Below are 22,038 nucleotides of genomic sequence, written 5' to 3'. Positions count from 1 at the left end.
CAGTTGCGCAACTGAATGCATTTAACCAAAATGTGTATTTTGCATTTAACCCACCACTCTGAATCAGAGCGGTGCGGGGGGCTGCATTAATCGACATCTACATCATCGGCGCCTGAGGAGCAGTTGCTGTTGAGGGTTAACTACCAGCAGTAGAGGAGTAGAGAAGTGAGAAAAAGAGCCATGCTAAGTCCTCACATAGACGGCTCATTAAAGAGAAAGTGGTCATCTGGTGGCTCTGGGCGGCAGGTAGCCTAACGGTTAAGAACATTGGGCCAGTAACTGAAAGTTCATTAAAAACTGCCAATGTGCCCTTGAGCAAGGCACTTAACCCTAATTTCTCCTGTAAGTCACTCAGCATAAGAGCGTCTGCTAAATGACTAAAATGTAAAAATATCTGTCGAAGCAGAATTAAATATTAACCTAGGCCTGAACTAGAGCTGGAGGTGGAAGGGAGGAGCAAATGGATAGAGCTGAGCCTGCCAGGTAGGCGGGCAAGATGGGAGGGAGAGATGTGTCCCAGGAGCCCCATATACCTTGGCCCTGAAAGGTCAGAGAAGATGAAATATACATGGGGAGACGTGTTGACCATTTATCAACGCATCGCTCATCCTTTTTAAAGCAATCAGATTTATTTTCTCTTTATCTCTTTCTCTCTCTCTATGCTCTCAATCTGTTATTACACATTTTCCTCCGCTCTCTCTTTCGCTCCCTCGTTCTTTTCTTTATCACCACCACATCGTTCGATCCTCTGTCTCTCCTGCAGCTGCATGTTTCCTAAACAATACAGTTTCTTCTTCTTCTGGATGCGACAAGAAATAGTCTCTGAATGTTTCACAAATGACACCCTATTCTCTACATAGTGCACTACTTTTGACCTGTGCCCCATTGAAATTTGGGATACAACCTCTCTATCTATTTGGCTGTCAGCGAGCAGGGAGGGGACTACAACCTCTCTCCTCAGCTGTCACTTAACCCTTAATCTCTGGGTAAGGGCTTGTGTGAATACACAACAAGTATAGTACAGAACAGTATGGAGGATGGCTGGAGGGATGGATGATCTTGATATACTGGTTCTGTGTGTGTTTATGTATTTGCCCCTTGGTGAGACAGGGAGGTATGCTATAGGGAAATCTTATCTCATCAACAAAGGTACATGGGTAGATGCAATGTTAGTGTTGGTTAGATGTGGTGTGTGTGAGCCATAGGTGATAGATGTGTGTTTACACAGTCTGCTCTATTGTGGAGCAGTCGTAATAAAGTCTAAGCTTATTGCTGGAGAGATATAGGCTACTGTAAATGTGTTGGTTCGTTAGTAGGGCTTTAAATGTGTTAGATTCGCATAGGCAATAGGCATGCTGTTCTTCAGTCAGTGTGTGTGTTGTGTGTGTCTGTATTCTGCAGCACCCCTTGAGGAAGTCGAGTGTTGCTAGCTACATACCAAAGTGTCATCGTTGTGGGGCACAACACGTCTCATTGTTGATAGGGTCCCAAACTTAAAATCATTCCCCTCTCTCTCTCCAAAAACACAGAATTTTGAATCTCAAGAGCGCAAGTCGCAACCCTGTCCTTAAAAGGAATTACCAGATTGTCGATAAACAAAAGATTCAAGTCAAGCTAAGTGGGCTAACGCCTAACACTAAGGTGATCAGTATGCAAAAGCAGATCTCCTCAAAGGTGATTTTCTACACAACGTCGGACCGCAGAGAATTCTCAATATGTCTCTTCATGCAAAACCTTAACACAACACAGAGACCCTGTTGTCTTTTCTGTCTTCTCCTGCCAGACTGGGAGCAAGGATATGCATATTCTAGGTACCATTTGAAAGGAAACACTTTGAAGTTTGTGGAAATGTGATAGGAATGTAGGAGAGTATAACACAATAGATCTGGTAAAAGATAATACAAAGAAAAAAACAATGTTATTTTGTATTTTTTTTGTACCATCTTTGAAATGCAAGAGAAAGGCCATAATGTAATATTCCAGTTCATGTGCAATTTATATTTTGGCCACTAGATGGCAGCAGGGTATGTGCAAAGTTCTAGACTGATCCAATGAACCATTGCATTTCTGTTCAAAATGTTGTATCAAGACTGCCCAAATGTGCCTAATTTGTTTATAAATAACTTTTCATGTTCAAAATTGTTCACTCTCCTCAAACAATAGCATGGTATTATTTCCCTGTAATAGCTACTGTAAATTGGACAGTGCAGTTAGATAAGAAGAATTTAAGCTTTCTGCCAATATCAGACATGTCTATGTCCTTGGAAATGTTCTTGTTGTTGATGCTAATTGCATCAGCCTACGTTAGCTCAACCGTCCCATGGAAGGGACACCAATTCCGAAGAAGTTTTAAGAGTCTCAATCTCTTGTCCCTTTACACTCTTTATGTAACGGCATGTTAAACAATGCAAATGACCAAAGAAGCATTTCTTGCTCTTTCTCTCTCTCTCTCTCTCTGTTATTCTCATCTCTTAAGTCATCTCCAGACTAAAATGCTGACACTGATTTCCATATTTGAACTGCAATATGTAGTTTTCTTTTCTCTCTGAGGCTCATCAAGTGTTGCTTACTCATCTAAGGCCAATCGCACTATAGTGTATCCCTCACTGTTTTTGAAGTGAATATGTTTGCTTAAACTAGATGTTGGCCTCATTGCTGTAGAGAGACGTTGGGGCATTTGGCTATACATTTTACATTTTAGTCATTTAGCAGACGGTCTTATCCAGAATGTTTTTATTGTCTGTAGACTGCATGACATGGTGGAGTGACCAAAGATTCGACCTGGGGTCAAATAGTATTAGTTGTCTTTTAAATAGTGTGTTTGATTGAGCTTTAAGTGAAGAGGAAATTAAGCAACTCCTGGAGGACAGTGGCAGTTGATAAAATTGCTATTGATATTTTTAAAACCAACGCATTTTGGCCCGTGGCCTTCATCAGGGTTTTTACTGATTGAGCTTGACCCATAGACAGTTAGTCAAAAGGCTACTGTAAAACTTAGAGCCAGTGTGAGATCTGTGAACCGAATAACCTACGGTACAGAACAAACATGGTCTACACAACTAAACTGTCTGTTGTTCTTTCATCATATCCTAATCGACACAACAAACATGGTCTACACAACTAAACTGTCTGTTGTTCTTTCATGATATCCTAATCGACACAATCTAAATGTGTGACATAAACGCTTTGACACAGAAGACCTGGCATCCCTTCATGGGTACGGTTCTAAATTGAGACGTTAATTCCAATGACGCAGTGATCATTTTCTGTTCTCTTTATTACAGATCTCATTTGGATATGTTATGTTCTAATTAGCTTATCAGATCCCATTCTCATCACAATGACATCAAATGAAGCCTGTCGAATTCCATGTTATTTTGCTAATATTAGGAAGGAAAATAATGAGGTACTAGGGCCATTCAGTGCTAGTAATGTTTGCAGTGTTTCACGAATTATAACTAAAATGACAATGTATACATTACAATGTCAACACATGCTAAACACTATACTAATCTCTGTCCTCTATCGGTCGTAGACTGACCTTGTCTCTCTCTTTATTCCTCTCTATCTTTTATATTTTCCTTGGTCCATCTCTCTTTTATTATGGCTATCTTTTATTATGGCTCATCAGAAGCGATTCATCGAGTGGAAGTACAGACAGGAGCTGAAAGAGATTATACGAGAGAGGGAGCGCCAGAAGAAGATGGGAGATGAACCAGAGGAAAGTAGGAAGTAACAGAGCCCTTCTCTGACCCATCGAGATGGACAGAGCACTTCTTTGACCAATTGAGATGGATGATATTGAATTGTGTATGGAAGGAACAGGAAGTGGAGGGATGAACAATTTACAAACACCCTGAATTGCAAACAAAAAATGCATTTTCCTCTGACTACTCCCTTCATCTGCATCTGATTGGAGAAGATTTGTCAGGTGTAAACAATATGTTGGCAGCTTATCATTAGACTGGCTTTCACCTGGTCAGTTCTTTCAGATCAGTGCAATGAAGGAGAGGATGCGAGGAGAGGACATATTTCTAGACAATTGAGAAAGACCACTAGTCTACAGTCCACCCTGTACTGTCTCGTCCCATTTTTACTGTGTTTGGTTGTGTTTGTGGTTGTTTTGAGCTGCTTTCATGTGTAGGTCTTAATCAATTTAATGTTGATTATGTACAGTCAGTTTTTAAACTAAATCTACAGCACTGTTGGTCGTCGATCATAATAATGAACAGCATCAACAGAAATGCTTTGTTTTAAATGTCAATTTTTACTGCAAGTGACATTGATAATAATTGATATTAATAAAGGTATTTGAAATATAGATTTTTCATTATAATGACATCTGTCCTCTTGATAGCCATACTCTTCATAATCAGTGTCCAACAACAAATTGCTTAATGGGAAAACTAGTAGTGGCATATCACATGCACGTTATAAGGAGGGGAAAGCGTTAATATGATTTAATTACATTAAATATGTAAAATGCCACCATCTGTCGCGCATCTGCTGCCTCTTCCTCTAACAATGAAAAAATTGTTTTTCCCCCCTCTCTCCAAATCCGATAGCCAGATTTAAAGATCTTAATTATAGATTGTGTGGAATTAATGATTGCTTCAGTTCAGTAGCCACAGGATCCATGCTATTAACCACTTTGTCTTGAATTTCAACATACGTCATAAGAACTTAAGCTACAGTACCTTCGAGCTAGTCTGATGTCATCCTAGGCAAAAACTAAGGGAATATGGCTAATGTGCAGACTGATTTTTTATTTCCAAATTGGTAAAAATTTGGCCAGTCAGTGTTTAGGGTTTGGTTATGGTAAGTTTTAGTTTTTGGCTAGTCTGGCTGTCAAGTAGTCCCCAACTTTCTCACTTCCTATGTCTGTTAAATTGCCCTTTGTTGGGACAGCAAAGCTTATCTGGTTCTGAAACACTGATGTCTACGCATAGAAACAGTAAGGATGAATGCATGATTTTGAAGAAATTTAATTGTTGGATCATGTAAATATCCAGTACAAAATCATGTTGTACAAAGCAGATAGATGAATTAATGGGCATCGGGTCATGACAGGGCCCATTTAAACAACTTCACATACTATAACCTCTCATAGTATTAATCCACATAGAAAAAAAATGTCTGCACCCCTATTCTCCATCATTCCCCTTAAGTGTGCACTTGCACACTGTTTCAGAGCCCCTGTTTCTGTAGGGTGAGGCAGCTTGATGTACATGTACAGCCCCTGAACAGGATGCTACCTTCTTGCATGGATTTACATTCCTATTCTTGTAAATCCATGACTGGTAGCGTGCAGGTGCACCATTTAGGAGAAGGGTGGAGAATTGGGACACAGCCATAGACTGCTCAATAACATAGTCAGCAACATAATATAGAGGCAACCTTAAGGCTAGCCAACTGTCTACATTAACATATCTTTAGAAAGAGGACATCAGTACTGTATACTGTAGGCTAGCCATATCTGGCAGCTAACTCTTCTCTAGAAACCGCCAATAGCTTTGGCTTGTGTTGTTACACGATGCTTGATGTACTGTTTGTTTAATTTGTGTCCTTAGCTGAGCATGGTGTTAATGCACAAACATGTATTTATAGTGAAATTATGCTGCTGACACCCTGTATTAAAGAGAGACAATGGATGTACCAATCCCAGATTGTCCCTTTAAGGAAGGAAAACAATAATGCAGTCTGCTGCTGTCATTTCTCCTTCTGACATAAACTAGATGTCAAACCCTCAGGGCAGTAGAAGAATAACAGTTGTTTTTCAGTGTGAAGGGTTTAGAAACCCAAATAAATGCTGTTTATCAAAGCCACATGTGCCACAATCTCAAACAGTCACTTACACAGTGGGTGCTCAATGGTCTTCTTGTTTAATTTACACAGTTTCTTATTATAATATTGAGCATATTATAGTAGTATACATTTTTAACAAGTGTGTTCTTGTCTTAGAGGACTGTCTAAGCTACCACACCATTTTCATCAAATTATAAGATTTTTTACATCCGTGGGCACTTGGAAAATATTTTTGAAAAATAAAGTATCAAGTCCGATTTGTGTGAATTGTAAATGCTGCAGACATAGAGAAAAATATAATCGTCATTGTGGCAATTACGTCAGTTGTGTTATTAGTTTGAAATGTCTGCTAAATGTAATCAGTCCTCAGGTTGGCCTTTAGTAGAGAGTAGCCACTGCTTGTTTTAGCTAGGCTGAATCCCAAATGGCAGCCTGCTCCCTATATAGTACACTACTTTTGAAGAGGGCCCTGGGCAAAATTAGTGGACTATAGGGAATAAAGGGTCTTTTAGGATGCATCTCAGCACTTTTTTTCTCTTGATGTGCCGCTGCCCTCTGAGTGCTCCCTCATAAATTCCTCTTATCAGCTAAACAATATCAAAGCTGTTTGTTCATAAATCATAGAAAAATAATGCTTGGAGGCAATATCGCAATGCTACTACTGTTTAATTTGACATTTGCGGCCTTGGACAATTTGGGGTTGCTTTGCTTCATTTGAATTGCTATATTTTCTTACTACATACATGTCAAACCATTTTATGATGGCAAACCATTTCATGACCATTTCATACGTATGTGTCAAACCATTTCTTGATCCTAATATTGTATTGACCTTTACCTCCTATGTCAAGGACAATCCCAAGGGAATATCGACCCTCTTCCTCACAACTGAAATATCATATTTCCCTTAATAGGCAGCGTTTTCCCCCACATAGTCCCAATATGTCAAGCCTGAGAATGCCCTTTTTGTCAGTGTGCACATCACAAATATATAGTCAACCATCAATCAATTACTTACATTTGAATGAAAAGGAAACTGTTTTAAAATACAGAAAAGCATACAGAGTAAAACACTAAGTAAGGAATTAATGTTTAATGGGAACTGCATGTTTCGTTTATACTAAGCAACACACTGCTACTGTAACCCTCTATGCTTTCATGTCTACAGACAGTCTTCCAATAAGAATACATAATAATAATAATAACTACTTTATTTTTATAGCGCATTTTAATACAAGTAAAAAGTGCTTCACTTCATAAAATAAAAAGTACTAACAAAGACAGGAAGGAAAATGACAAATGATAGCAAATTAAAATCATACCTTTAATGTATGATTTCAATGTATCTTTATAAAAGTGTGTCTTCAGCAGGGATTTAAAAAGAGGCACTGAATCGGCAAGCCTGATATCCTCTGGCAGACCATTCCAAAGTCCAGGGGCCCTAATGGCAAATACCTGCTCTTCTTTCGTTTTCAACCTAGACTTTGGAATGGTCAGCAGTGCCCTGCCAGAGGATCTCAGGCTGCATCCTGGCTCATAGGGAGATACAATATCTGTGATATAGGATGGGGCTAAACCAAGCCTAGCCTTACATGTGATTAATACAATTTTTAAATATATTCTAAAAGTGACTGGTAGCCTGTGTAGAGAAGCTAAAATACGTGTGATATGGTAACATTTTCTGGTGCATGTTAAAAGCCGAGCTGCAGCATTTTGAACTAACTGTAGACAATGGAGTGATTTCTGACTGAGACATGCATACAAAGAGTAACAGTAATCTAGGCATGAGGAATAAAAAGAATGTATAACTTTCTCCAGATCAGTGACTGAAATAAGACTTGACTTTAGCTATTTTTCTTAGATGATAAAAGCAGGACTGGACTACCGTTTTTACATGCAGCTCGAGGTCAAGGTCAAAGAAGACAAGGTTACTGGCCGTAGGCTTTACATTGGTGGACAAATGACCAAGGTTATTTACAATCTAGATGGGGGCCAAATAAAACATCCTCTGATTTTGTATCATTGAGCTGGAGAAAATGTTCAGACATCCAACATTTGATGTCAGCAAGACACTTGTGAAGGGTAGCTATGCTAGCTTGGTCACTGGGTCTGATTGGTAAATAAAGCTGTATGTCATCCACCTAGCAGTGAAACTGAATGTTATGATTGTGGATGATGTCACCAAGGGGACAGGTAAAAAAGGATGTGGCCCAGATTTGACCCCTGAGGGACACAATAGTGAATAGCTGCTGGGGACATTACTAAACCACCCATGCTCACGGAGAAACATCTGCCACATAAATATGACCTGAACCAGACGAGGTCAATGCCAGGGGTTCGCATCCACTTCTTCAGCCGGTCAACAAGGATGTTATGACAGATATTACAGTAACACTTTTTAAAGAGGGTGCCTTAAAAGTTCTTCAGATACATACAGCGCCCAGAGGAGCTTTTTGGTCCAGGTGTTTCAGCTACCCCCACAGAGAATATAGCCATGATCGAAATGATTGGCATCCTTGATTTTCGTTTATTGGCATCCTTGATTTTTTTTAATTGAACCTTTATTTGATAAATATGAGCAAAAAATACTGAGCTATATTGCACGATAAATTCATTTGACAATTATATTATTTTAAACTAATACAATTGCTCATAGAAATATTTTTTATAACAATAATTAAAAACAAATCTGTATGTAAAGATTCGGTATGGAGGAATGGTCTAAGATCCCTCCCAATGTGTCCTCCAATCTCATAAAACATTTTAGCAAAAGGCTAAGTGCTGTTATCCTCACAAGTGGAGGGTACCAGAGTACTGAGCAATAATTTTGACAACAATTTTTTGGAGAAAGCCATGTATTACTTGTTAAACAAAATCTCTTTCTCTGAGCAATTGTATTAGTATAATCCAAAAAAATTGCATAAAATACAGCTCAGTCTTTTTTCTCATCTTCATCAAGGGTGCCAATAATTTCGATCATGACTGTATGGGTTTGTCACAAATGGCACCCTATTCCCTAGATAGTGCACTACTGTTGACCAGAGACTTATGTACCTTAGTACAAATGTAATGCACTATGGAATAGTGTGCCATTTGTGAGGCAGGATATATGCAAAACTATAAGGAGATGTGGATCAGGTATTGACAGTCAGAAAGGTGTGTTTTGTGACGTCCAACCCATAGAAATAGAATGAGTAGAGCGGTTGTCCCCCTTCAAGTCAATTATGCCATAGTGGGTGACTGGCGGACAGTTTGAGTGTACCCATAGAGATAAAGCATTCAGCCTCTCAGCAAGGCTTGTGTGACCTCAAAATAGCATTGTGACATACAGAGTCATTGCTATAAGGGGGTAGATGGGACGCTAGAAGCCTGAAAACAAAACATAACTGTACACTGTATTGTATCGATTTACAGATAAGCACACACAAGCTACGATAGAACTCACAAAATGCAGCTTTTTTTGTCCCAGAAACACTGAAAAATTAATAGGCGCTGTCTGTCTATCAAGTCCACCACAAAACCGCTTGCTGTTACTCCCTCCTTTGCAGGAAGCTTTTGAAAAAGAAAAGAGTAGAAGTTTGTTTGTATATAGAGATACTGTGTTTGTGGGCCTGGTGTACAGAGTAAAGTACAACAAGTCTTTCCTCAGGAGTCCCCTGCTGCCAAGCAGAGAAAGACCACTAATACTGACAGGATACACCTAGCTTCTTCCTCCTAGTCCTCCAGAGAGGTCAAACATCAACGGTGATCAACGACGGTAAAATACTGCCTCGTGTCTGTTTGTGTCCTCTTTGTTTTGATCTATTGTTTGCCACTTCAACACAGTACCAGGAGTTAAGTTCACTTTAGCTAGTGTGCGAGTGTTTATTTGTTTGTTGTACGTTTTCCTTTAGCTCCCCTCTTACGAGATCCTTCTCTCTCATTAGGAATCCCTGCAGCTGTCACTGTCCTCTCCCCCGTACAAGTCAGCTAGTTTCTTAAACCTGGGTCCCCACTCGCTCAGGTAGTTATAGTCCTGGTCTCCCTCTGTGGTCATGGAGCCCAGGGAGCTAAGGGACTCAGCAACTGAGCCGCTCCCTTCGTAGGCGTAGGTGGCCAGGGAGTCGTAGGGCGGTGCGGTGGGGTCCTGGTCGTTTTCCTGAAGCCTTTGGTTTATGAAGTTCCTGACGTCCGCGTTGTCCCTATGGGCCGGGGGAAGGATCACAGTCCGACGGACGGGAGGGTGCAGGGTCTCGGGCTTAATGTCCCTGCGCTGTTTGCTCTCCTCTGTGGCCTCTGGGTTGCGCAGCGTGCCGATATCAAAGGCCTGGGTGTCCTCCTCTCCGCCCCCTTCATCGTTGTAGCTGACGACGTTGTCTCTCACATCCTCTTTGGAGATGATCAGAGGCTCCTTCTTCCTCTGCTGCCTCCTCAGGGCAGCGAACAGCACCACAATCACTATTGACACAAAAAGAGAGGGAAAGACAGAGAAGAACTTGAGTATGAGATGGGAGAGGAGAGGCAAGGAAAGGAGAGGTGAGCAAAGGAAAGGAGAGGAGTGTGCTTCGATACTGAGGAATGCATTGATCATGATCACTTCAGAAACAAGACAAAAAAAGGCTGTGCATCTTTTGATATTTTTCATTCCTGGGTTCCTCCTATTTTCTGAAGGATAGCTTTTGTCTGTTGGGAACCATTGGTGGTGTGGATATATGATACGCTCACTAATGTACTTTGGTGGGCTGAGAAAGGCTTGCGCTGCCACATAGAACGTGTGAGGTGGATGTGAAACTTATAATTTATGTGTGTTGATGTGATTGATGCTTTAAATATGCTCTATGTAAGCCACATTCCAAATAAAATTTTCTGTGTCATTTAAAAAGATTCATGGACAATAAAGCTTTTTTTATTGAACTGAATTGTACAGTACTCACTGAGCAGTATGAGGACACAGAAGATGATGGCCATGAGGGCTCCAGTGCTGAGGCCTGCGGTGAGGACCAGAGCTTCCTGGTTACACAGCTGCATGTTCCCCTCGCGGTCGCAGGTACAAACGTGCACCGTCAGGGTGTTGGTGCTGCTCTGCATGGGGAAGTCGCTGTCCGAGATCACCACGGGAACCAGATAGGTACTCCTCTGTAGCCGGCTGTAGCTGTTCCGTCTGGTCAGGATACCTGCCGTGTTGTCTGTTGGAGAGAAAATTGTTAGCTACCATACAAGTTAGGTGGAGGAACGTTTCCCAGTTTTTTAAGAGGCTTGTTTTCTTTCAATTTATCTTGTCTCAAATGTACGGCCTTAAAAATTATATTAGAGTGTGCTTAAATATATATGACTGGGTGTGATTTACAAATTGTGATCATGGCAGCTGTGGAATACATACAGCATGTTATGAATATACCAAATAAAAGACACTGACATTAAATGTGTGTCAACTGTTGTTCTACAGGAGGAAGGGCACATACCTTTATTGTCTCTGACGGTGAAGTTGGCTTTCACAGAAGCCTCATGCGCTAGACTGAAGAAGAACCTGTGTCCACCAATAGGCTCGTCAGCGTCTGCAGCACTTACTGTCTGAATCCTCTGAAAAAGGTAGGACAAATATGATCAAGCACAGATAACATACTTTATCTCGAGGAACAAGATGAATGTGTTAACTGATGAAGGTTATACACTGATAAAGGTTAGATCAGTTGGGGACCTTAGGTGGCAAAGAAGACCTGCTGTAGGGGTTTAAAATAATAGTACATTGTTTTCCATTACCTGGTTAGCCTTGGCGTTTTCACAGACAAATGTCTCGTAGTAAGTGGCAAACGTAGGAGCGTTGTCATTAACGTCCAGTACTCTAACATAGACTGGTACACGACTCATCAGCCGTGGGTTGTCTGTGATACAAAGGGACATGACATTTAATAACAACACCAACTAAAAGACAATAACTGCCTTTGATACGATTGTGATACTGTTCTGTGTCTCAGCAAGCACTTTGGTGTAGGTCCCTCAAATTCAAATCTAGACTTTGAAGTCAGTTCCACTGCTTTTTTTCATTCTTACCCTCTAATCAGGGACTGATTTAGACCGGCGACGGCAAGTGGGTGCAATAAATTATCAGGTAGAATAGAAAACCAGCAGTAGTCAGGATCGCGTAGTGTCAGATCTGAATACCCCTGCTCACAGTGGAAAATACTGTAGAACAGGGGTATTCAAATCTTACAATACGACAATGGCTCGCCCCCAGTAGGGGGAGATGAACAAACGCAAAGCAAGCACTGCTCTATGAGGTCCGGAGTAATGCTGGTATGTTGTTGTACCTGATCTGGTGTCCCAGGTCTGAATCAATCCATGATTACAGAGGAAGAATGAAAAAAAATAATTACGTGGAACTGGCTTCAAGGTCCATATTGGATTTGGGGGCTATGGAAGTAGATCTACTTTGTCTTGTTGATACAATGATGCTAACTCAACTGCTCATACTACTGTACATGTAACTAGAAAGTACTGTAGTAATTCACCACACGCACGCACGCACGCACACACACACACACACACACAAACACACACGTACATCAATGATCAACAAGGCCAAGGCTTTCGTCTCTGTCAATCACTGCATTCTTATCGGCAGACTCAATAGCTTTGGCTTCTCAAATGACTGCCTCGCCTGGTTCACCAACTACTTCTCAGATAGAGTTCAGTGTGTCAAATCGGAGGGCCTTTTGTCTAGAACTCTGCCAGTCTCTATGGGGGTGCCACAGGGTTCAATTCTCGGGCCGACTCTTTTCTCTGTGTATATCAATGATGTCGCTCTTGCTGCTGGTGATTCTCTGATCCACCTCTACACAGACGACACCATTCTGCATACATCTGGCCCTTCTTTGGACACTGTGCTAACAAACCTCCAAACGAGCTTCAACGCCATACAACATTCCTTCCATGGCCTCCAACTGATTTTAAATGCTAGTAAGTGCTAGTAAATTACTAACAAGTAATGCTAGTAATGCTAGTAAGTGCATGCCCGACGAGCATCACTACTCTGGACGGTTCTGACCTAGAATATGTGGACAACTACAAATGTCTGGTTAGACTGTAAACTCTCCTTCCAGACTCACATTAAGCATCTCCATTCCCAAATTAAATCTAGAATCGGCTTCCTACTTCGCAACAAAGCCTCCTTCACTCATGCCGCCAAACATACCCTCGTAAAACTGACTATCCTACTGATTCTTGACTTCGGTGATGTCATTTACAAAATAGCCTCCAACACTCGACTCAGACTACATCCAGTTTGCTATCACAGTGCCGTCCGTTTATCACCAAAGCCCCATATACTACCCACCACGGCGACCTGTATGCTCTCGTTGGCTGGCCTTCACTACATATCCATCGCCAAACCCACTGGCTCCAGGTCATCTATAAGTCTTGGCTAGGTAAAGCCCCACCTTATCTCAGCTCACTGGTCACCATAGCAACACCCACCCGTAGCACGTGCTCCAGCAGGTATATTGCACTGGTCATCCCCAAAGCCAACACTTCCTTTGGCCGCCTTTCCTTCCAGTTCTCTGCTGCCAATGACTGGAACGAATTTCAAAAATCTCTGAAGCTGGAGTCTTATATCTCCCTCTCTAACTTTAAGCATCAGCTGTCAGAGCAGCTTACCGATCACTGTACCTGTACACAGCCAATCAATATTATTACTTACCTCCCTACTCTTCTACATTTGCAAACACTGTACATAGATTTTTATATTTTTATTTTCTTTAGTGTTACTGACTGTACGCTGGTTTATGTGTGACTCTGTATTGTTTTTGTTGCACTGCTTTGTTTTACCTTGGCCATGTTGCAATTGTAAATGAGAACTTGTTCTCAACTGGCCTACCTGGTTAAATAAAGGTGAAATAAAAAAACATGGTACTTACTGAACTCAGTGGCAATAACAGAGACATTGTGCCAGGCAATGTCCTCTCTGTCCAGAGTCCTCAGCATGAACACTGAGCCGTTACCTGGGTGCACGTTGAGCACCCTGTCCATGTCTGTACGCCGGTCAATAGAGTACCTGCACATAGGAAACAAGTATAAGCTTCCTCACTTTGTTTTCATATAAACCCAATGCACTGTTGGCTGTGAGGCAGTGTATAAGCTTCTTCACGTTCGCAGGAATATTATGCACCCTGTCTTTGTCTGTGTGCTGTTCTATCGAGTACCTGTATCTGCACAAAACAAATGTCCTTGCATTCTTTTTAGAGAAATCCAGTGCCGCATTATCACAACAATACGTCCTACTGCTACAAATATCATCCAATTTGAAAGCAATTTGGATGACTGACAGTTGTGGATTGGTCATTCGGCTAAAAATAGAATGACTTCAAAAATGTTTATCTGTGCTAACATGGACACATAAACACAAAGGCATGCACACACACACACAAACACACACAACATTTATGTGCACCTACAGACACACACACACACACACACACACACACACACACACACACACACACACACACACACACACACACACACACACACACACACACACACACACACACACACACAGGTAATCCAGTTGTGTTGTGTTTCTCCACTTCCTAAGAATGACTGTTATACATCAGTTTGATTAATGGAGGATCAGAATTCGGTTGTGTCCCAAATTCAACCTATTTCCTATATAGTGCACGAACCAGGGTGGTCAGTTGCTCAGGTATCCTGTACCATCGCACCCCCTACCCCAATCTCCCTCTCTTCCATATACACCCTCTCCCCTTTCACAACCACTATTTTTACTCTTTTTCCTGAACAACCAACCGTGTTATCTATCTATCTATCTATCTATCTATCTATCTATCTATCTATCTATCTATCTATCTATCTATCTATCTATCTATCTATCTATCTATCTATCTATCTATCTATCTATCTATCTATCTATCTATCTATCTATCTATCTATCTATCTATCTATCTATCTATCTATCTATCTATCTATCTATCTATCTATCTATCTATCTATCTATCTATCTATCTATCTATCTATCTATCTATCTATCTATCTATCTATCTATCTATCTATCTATCTATCTATGTATCTAAATGCGCCCTACACACATACAGACACACTATTTGCCCCTCTCGTTTCTGACAGTTAGTCTAAGCTTGTTAAATCTGTTGCTGTTGGCGTGCTAATTGCCTTTCTAATATTCTCAATAATTCAGTCGGCTGGGCTCCTCCGCTGATTAATATCAACAGATAAGTATGTATGTGTGTGTGTGTGTGTGTGCGTCTGTCCTCTCCCCTCCCCAATGTGTGTGTTTGTGTGCGTGCGTAGTACCTGACGGGACTGCGGCTGCTGTCTGGATCTGTGGCGCTGACTGATCCAATGATTGTGCCTACCGCCACGTCTTCTTTGACCTCCATGACATAGCCGACCCGGTCGAACACGGGCGGCTCGTCCACATCCTCCACGATCAGTTTGACCGTCGCCCCGTCCGTGGTCGCCGCATAGAGCAGGAACCGAGGGTCAGGGTTGGAGTTCTCCACCTGGATCCTTAGAGTGTAGGACCGCTTCCTCTCAAAGTCCAGAGACTGAGGAGACAGAGGTAGAGTGGAGAAGAGAGGGTTAACAACTCACACACACTCAATCGCCAGATGACACATTTCTATTCCACTTTCTTTCCTTTTCACACAGACAAATCCTGTGACATGCAACACCCTCCTCGTCTAAGCAACACACACACACGCACAGACACACACAGACACACCAAACAACGCGCACTCTATCAACAATTGAATTGATTCAGTGTGACTCAACCTCTCTGTTCCTCGTCAGTTGACACATTTTTAATTTACTTCCCCTCTCACACAGACAAATCCTGTGACTTGCAACACAATCCTCATCGAAGACACACACAATATCAACAATTGAATTAATTCAGTGTAACTCAACGACTCCCTCTTTTTCTGGCTGCTTTCTGGTGTCTGGGGTGGCAGGGAGCCTAGTGGCTAGAGTGTTGGGCCAGTAATTGAAATGTTGCTAGTGTAGTAGAAGAACGTGAGAAGGTAATATACTCGCGACTGGTGACTTGCTGAAACCAGCCTGGTGAGTTGATTCAATATGGCATTGTCAGGAGTGATGGCTGTATATTTGCATCTCACAGGAGCGAGTCACACCTTTGCTGTAGCAATCTCCAGGATGAGAAGTTCTCATGGAAATCCTAGGGTCACTGTCACCAGGAGAGGTGTGAAGACTGATGAAACTTGAATCGACTAAATTAATGTTACTGTGTGAATTAAATTGTTGTGGTTGGTTTGTTTCAAGAGCTTATAAAGAGCTGCACATATGTCTTATTGCATTATATGTTTTCTGCTTGATGTATTTTTAAAGTGACAGGATTTAAATTGTATGTTGGGTTGACTGGTTATCAGGCACATTCCTATTGTCTGGTCATAACATTCAAATTGAGTTGATTAGTTTAGAATCTGGGTGTGTTTTCCTGTTTTTGTTTTCACTCGCAAAGTGTTAAGTAATTTTAATTCAAGCTCCTGTGTGTATCAAACACACAGTTTTTCTCTTAGAGATGATTCTGAACTGAAGACACATGTAACCACTTTAAGTCTTAGCCTATTGGGGATAGTAATTTACTCTGTGTTATTTTGTAATGTATGTATTTCATGCGCACTGTAATTGTTTGAGTGTCAATTCTTTCGTAATACATTCTATTAGTTGAATTGAGTAAATGCATTCCTCGTTTAACAGAGTAATAATTTGATTGACTATATGCCTATAATTTAATAGGGCTATTGATTGTTGTTAATTACACTACACACACAGCATATACAGTACGAGCGGTCTCTAACTGTGCATCTCTGAGCTGGGGTTAACTCAATAATTTAATGCTAGGACATTAATTGCCAGATATTAGCTCCTTGTTCCTCAGCCTCTTAATAATTGTATAACAGTAAACCTAGACATGTGTATCTTATAGTATTCTGAGTGGTGACGCAAGGCTCGTAACCTTGGCTGTACCCACTGGATACGGGTATGGGCCTATAGCATTCACATAATAATGGAGTCAGATTGATAAATGTAGTTTATTATTATTCAACATACATAATGGAGACCCCTCATCCTCAGTCTCGATGGGGATTTCCACCAACCTACGTAATGGTTGGATCATTTCAACCAAACTAAATGGTGACTCATCCAGCTATTGGCAATTTCTATATTACATTACACTAGTTCAAATCCCCAAGCCGACAAGGTGAGAAATCTGTTGATGTGCCCTTGAGCAAGGCACTTAACCCTAATTGCACCAAGTCTAGGTCCAAGAGGCTTCTAAACGGCTTCTACCCCCAAGCCATAAGACTCCTGAACATCTAATCCTGAACAGCACCCCCTCTCCCTATTTTACACCGCTGCTACTCTCTGTTGTTATCATCTATGCATAGCCACTTTAATAACTCTACCTACATGTACATATTACTTCAACTAACCGTTGCCCCCGCACATTGACTCTGTACCGGTACCCCCCTGTGTATCGTCTCGCTACTGTTATTTTACTGCTGCTCTTTAATTACTTGTTACTTGTCTTTCTTATTCTTACTCATATTTTTTTTAAACTGCATTGTTGGTTAGGGGCTCGTAAGTAAGCATTTCACTGTAAGGTCTACAACTGTTGCATTCGGCGCATGTGACTAATAGAATTTGATTTGATAATGGCAGCCCCTGGCCGTGACCCCACTCTCCGAGGGTGTCTCGGGAGAGTTGGGATATGCAAAAAAAAACATTTCCAATTCACACATGCGTGTGTGAAAATAGGACAAATATAAGCACCACACAATTAGTATTATATTCTGTCTTTAGTAAATTAACTCAGGTATGCGGTGTAAAAAAAGTTTAAAGCTCTCTCCTCTTCTTTCTATTTGTGTGAATCCCAATAATCTCTCCTTTCTCCTGAAGTGTGCACTTGTTTGCTTCTAAGCGACTTTGGATCCATCATATAAATACCATGTAGTATTATTATTATTATTCCCTTCATGGCCTTGAAAGGAAATTACTGGTATATGCTATGGAAACTCTAGCCATGGGATGAAACCTCTAGCTCTGTGCTCCATCTTTAAGAGTGTCATCACACCAACGCTCTCTGGAAAGAACACATCTGACGTGTGCCTTTAGCTGTGAGGGAGCTACTGCCAAATCAAATGCAGTCATTTAACCGGAGAGGTAGGTGTGTATGTGTGTGTGCGCACTTGCATCAGTGCAGGTTTTTCAATGCCAATGAGCTTTCAACTGGCTACTGTCTGCCTGTACCGAACTTGATATCAAACAAATACAGACATTTGATATGACCCTTCATACTCAAAAAATCATTGATTTATTTTTTGTCCTGCTTGGCTTTTCCTCAAGACAGGGGTTTAATGATGTCAACATGAGTATGTGTTGTTTGGTGACAGTGCTAGTGGTACAGGAGAAATGGCATGCCCTTTTACCTAGATGAGCCATTTAATTAAAGTAGGCTCGGTTGTAGACCAGACTCGGTACACACCCGCACATACACACAGAGCGCGAGAGAGCGAGCCTAGATCCCTCCAATATCATTACAACGGTAGCATCAGCAGAAGGCAATTACATCTCCCTCCACTCAATGATGACCTGGTGGAAGTGGCGTGATCGATTTAAAGCCACACTAGAGGATAAGGGGGCGCTTGATAAAGCAACAATCTGATTCTGTTTAATACATCAAAACATACTATAGCTCAGAGCACCCAGAGGACTACTGACTGGTTCTGGTGAAATAAATACCTAGCATCAATCTGATCTGCACTCAGAAACCGTGACTAAGAATACATACTATCTGAGCATGTGAATGTAAAATCTGACATGACTGGATAGCAATGTGGCAAACTCCACCCTTTCAAAAGGCAAGGTGAAGCAGTTACCATATCACTTAAATCTACCAAATACTTTTAGGGCCCTAGGGAGTACTGGTTAGGGGTTGATTTGGAATCCAAACATTTTGAACAAGTGTGGACAGTAGTACGGTCTAGCACAGTGTTTCCCAAACTCTCTCCAAGGAGTGCACGTTTTGGTTTTTGCCCGAACACTACACAGCTTAATCAAGTTACCCAAGCTTGAGGATTCGTTGATTATTTGAATCAGCTGTGTAGTGCTAGGGAAAAAACCAAAACGTACACCCCTTGGGGCCCCGAGGACCGAGTTTGGGAAACCTTGATCTAGTGTTTATAGGGGTTACGGTTCAATTTCAAATCCAGCCATATTGAACTTTCTGAGTGTGATAACACCTAGGGAGTAGGGTCGAATGCCCCATGAACGAGGGACTAGGAGTGATTTGGAATCCAGCCATACTGTAAGTCGCTCTGGATAAGAACGTCTGCTAAATTACGTAATTGTAAAAATTAGGGGCAAAGGAATAGGGACTAGGGACAAAGGGTAGTGGTAGATTTGGAATCCAGCCATTCACTGACCTTCCTGAGGGTGATGACACCATCCTGTGTGCTCCTATTGGTTGAGATGTCGAACATGGCGGGGCCGTCGCTGCTGGTGATTCGGTAGTACATCTCAGCGTTCCTGCCGATGTCAGCGTCCGTAGCTCGCAGCACAGCCACCGTCGAGCCCGGTTCTGTCGACTCGGGAGCTTTGAACTCATACAGACCTGGAGGAAAGACATACACACATCCGTTGTTGTTGTTTTTTCCATCTGTACCACCTGGATCAACCCCTAAACTCATACTTTTAAATACTGTACATCTTAAAAGCCAAGATCAATCAATCTTGCATCATTTATTCAACTCTGAATACAATGGACCATACATAGCTAGTTATTTTCACCAGATGATTTCCTGGTTTGAGCCAGATAAATTGATGCGTCCCTGTCTGCCAGCTTGAGCACCCCACTGTGTCTCATATGCTTAAATAAATAGCTGGTCTGGTCTGCAGAGGGATGGACCTGTTATACACACGGGCTGCATATACAAACACCACTGACACCCTCATAAAACATGCTGACATCATTCTGGCAACGCCTGAGTCGGCAGGTCCCACACACACACATCTTGCATGCACACACGCAAGTGTACAAACACACGCGCGCACACACACGCACGCACGCACGCACGCACGCACGCACGCACACACACACACACACACACAAAGGCATGGGCACAGACTCAGACATGTTTGTTTTACTATCGTTGTAGGAACAAACAATTAATTTCCATTCAAAATCCTATTTTCCTTAACCCTAACCTTAACCCCTAACCATAACTATCCTTGTGAGGATTTATGGTCTCCACAAGGATAGTAAAACCACACACACACACACACACACACACACACACACACACACACACACACACACACACACACACACACACACACACACACACACACACACACACACACACACACACACATCCCACTATGGAGAAGTTTCCCAGGCTAACAAGTATTCAGCATTAGGTCGAGAGGTATAATATACAAAAATTATATCGCTGCCTGACACTGGGTGTCCCATTACAATATCCACTTGCCCTCACTCTGTCTTTCTCTTTCTACCTGCCCCCTCTCTTCATCCCTCCCTCCATTTATTCCTCCCCGTCTCACCTTCTCTTCCTTTCTATCCATCCCAACTCCTTCAATCCCTCCCTTCCTGTTCTGTCCATTGAGGTGAGGTGCAGTGACAGTGTTTGTCTCCCTGTTGTAGAGGGTGATAAATGGAGTCAGGGTTTCTACGTTTGTGTGAGTTTTGTCACGTGAAGAGCTGTTTGGCTTGTATGCGTTGATTCTAACCAAGTGTAACACGCCCACACACACACACACACGCAAACACACAGAGATAAACACAGAGACATAGAAGCACACACACACACTGCTGTTATTGAGGGGAAACAAAATGACACCAGTAATCTGTCAATCTGATGCAGCTGCCTTTGCAATTCACCAGATGCACCAGAGAGGGAGAGAGCAAGGGAAAGAGAGGGACAGGAGACAGTGTGTGAGTGGAGATTGAAGGAAAGTGGGAGAGGAGTGTATGAGAAAAAGATGAATGGCAAAAGAAACACTGAAAGCGAGGACGAGGAAGGAGAAAAAAATGAGAAACAAAGGACAGTAGCGGAGCCACACACAGTGACATTGAGAGCGTTAGAGAGAGCAAGAGAAAGAGATAGAGAATGACGGAGAGAAAGAGAATGAAAGTGATAGAGTTAGAGATAAAGAGAGAGCGACAGAGAAAGAGTGAAGAAGATAAAACCCACAGTGTACTCTTTTCATTTAATAGGGATTAGCAGGCTGATCTGATGCACTGTGCAGGACCCTTCACTCTCTCATATGGCTCTACATTTAATTATGCCAAGCCTTCAAGAGAGCGGTACTGCCACACGCACACGCGCACGCGCACACGCACACACACACACACACACACACACACACACACACGCCACAGCAGCACAGTAATACTTGCTGCAATAATCCACATTCATTTTGAAATTGCCACCAGATGGAGGCTGCTTGGTTGGCACAAGCCTGTATAGTCAACTGAGTTTTATATTCAGGGGACTGATGTGTCTGTGTGAGATTGTGTGTGTGTGAGTGTGTGTGTGTGTGTGTGTGTGTGTGTGTGTGTGTGTGTGTGTGTGTGTGTGTGTGTGTGTGTGTGTGTGTGTGTGTGTGTGTGCGTGCGTGCGCGTGTGAGTGAGTGCATGTGCATACACACATCTGTCTGTTTGTGTGCACTATACTCACTCTTTGGGAAGCGTGGTGGGTTGTCATTGACATCAGAGAGGGTAATGCTGACTGTGGTGGTCCCTGATAACCCACCCATCTGTCCAGCCATGTCTTTAGCCTGGATCACAACCACATAGTTCTCCTTGGTCTCCCTGTCCATGTTAGGCAGGGCTGTCTTGATCACACCTGAATGTGAAGGACAGACAGTCAGGACAGATGGTCAAAGTGATGCAAGATTAGATACTTCTGATAGATATAGATATATATATAGCACTAACACTTTTTCCAAAGAGGAAATTAATTGAATATCAAACAATAGGGGATGTGAGGGTTGATGGTGCACATCATTCAAATCTAGTTCTGAGCAGCGTTGGTGAAATGCACGGTGAACGCAGGGGTATAAAACTCTCATCCTGCTCTTTCATCACTTAGGATGTGGCAGCAGGGGAGGAGGGAGACACAGAGGAGTGTGTGTGTGTGTATCTCACTCACTGAAGGACAGCTAGCAACTGAAAAACA

General features: G+C 42.0%; 1 protein-coding gene and 1 pseudogene across 3 annotated transcripts in view; one reads left to right on the top strand and one right to left on the bottom strand.

The window, feature by feature from the left end:
- Positions 1-3,736, top strand: part of LOC106590047 (ribonuclease 3-like) — a 160,488-nt pseudogene extending 156,752 nt beyond the window's left edge.
- A 1,233-nt stretch (positions 3,737-4,969) lies between these two features.
- Positions 4,970-22,038, bottom strand: part of LOC106590055 (cadherin-6) — a 100,143-nt gene continuing 83,074 nt past the window's right edge. For all 3 annotated transcript variants that reach the window (XM_014180566.2, XM_014180567.2, XM_045710720.1), the window contains exons 5-12: positions 21,538-21,705; positions 19,263-19,450; positions 15,109-15,362; positions 13,698-13,834; positions 11,545-11,666; positions 11,247-11,364; positions 10,719-10,970; positions 4,970-10,242 (exon numbers count right to left, since the gene is read on the bottom strand). In XM_014180566.2, the coding sequence (XP_014036041.1) occupies positions 9,728-10,242; positions 10,719-10,970; positions 11,247-11,364; positions 11,545-11,666; positions 13,698-13,834; positions 15,109-15,362; positions 19,263-19,450; positions 21,538-21,705 (1,754 nt within the window). In that variant the 3' untranslated portion in view covers positions 4,970-9,727. The remainder of the gene's footprint in view (positions 10,243-10,718; positions 10,971-11,246; positions 11,365-11,544; positions 11,667-13,697; positions 13,835-15,108; positions 15,363-19,262; positions 19,451-21,537; positions 21,706-22,038) is intronic.

This window comes from Salmo salar, chromosome ssa29 (genome assembly GCF_905237065.1).
Source record: "Salmo salar chromosome ssa29, Ssal_v3.1, whole genome shotgun sequence".
In the NCBI taxonomy this organism is placed as follows: domain Eukaryota; kingdom Metazoa; phylum Chordata; class Actinopteri; order Salmoniformes; family Salmonidae; genus Salmo; species Salmo salar.
This window is presented reverse-complemented; position numbering and strand designations above follow the sequence as displayed.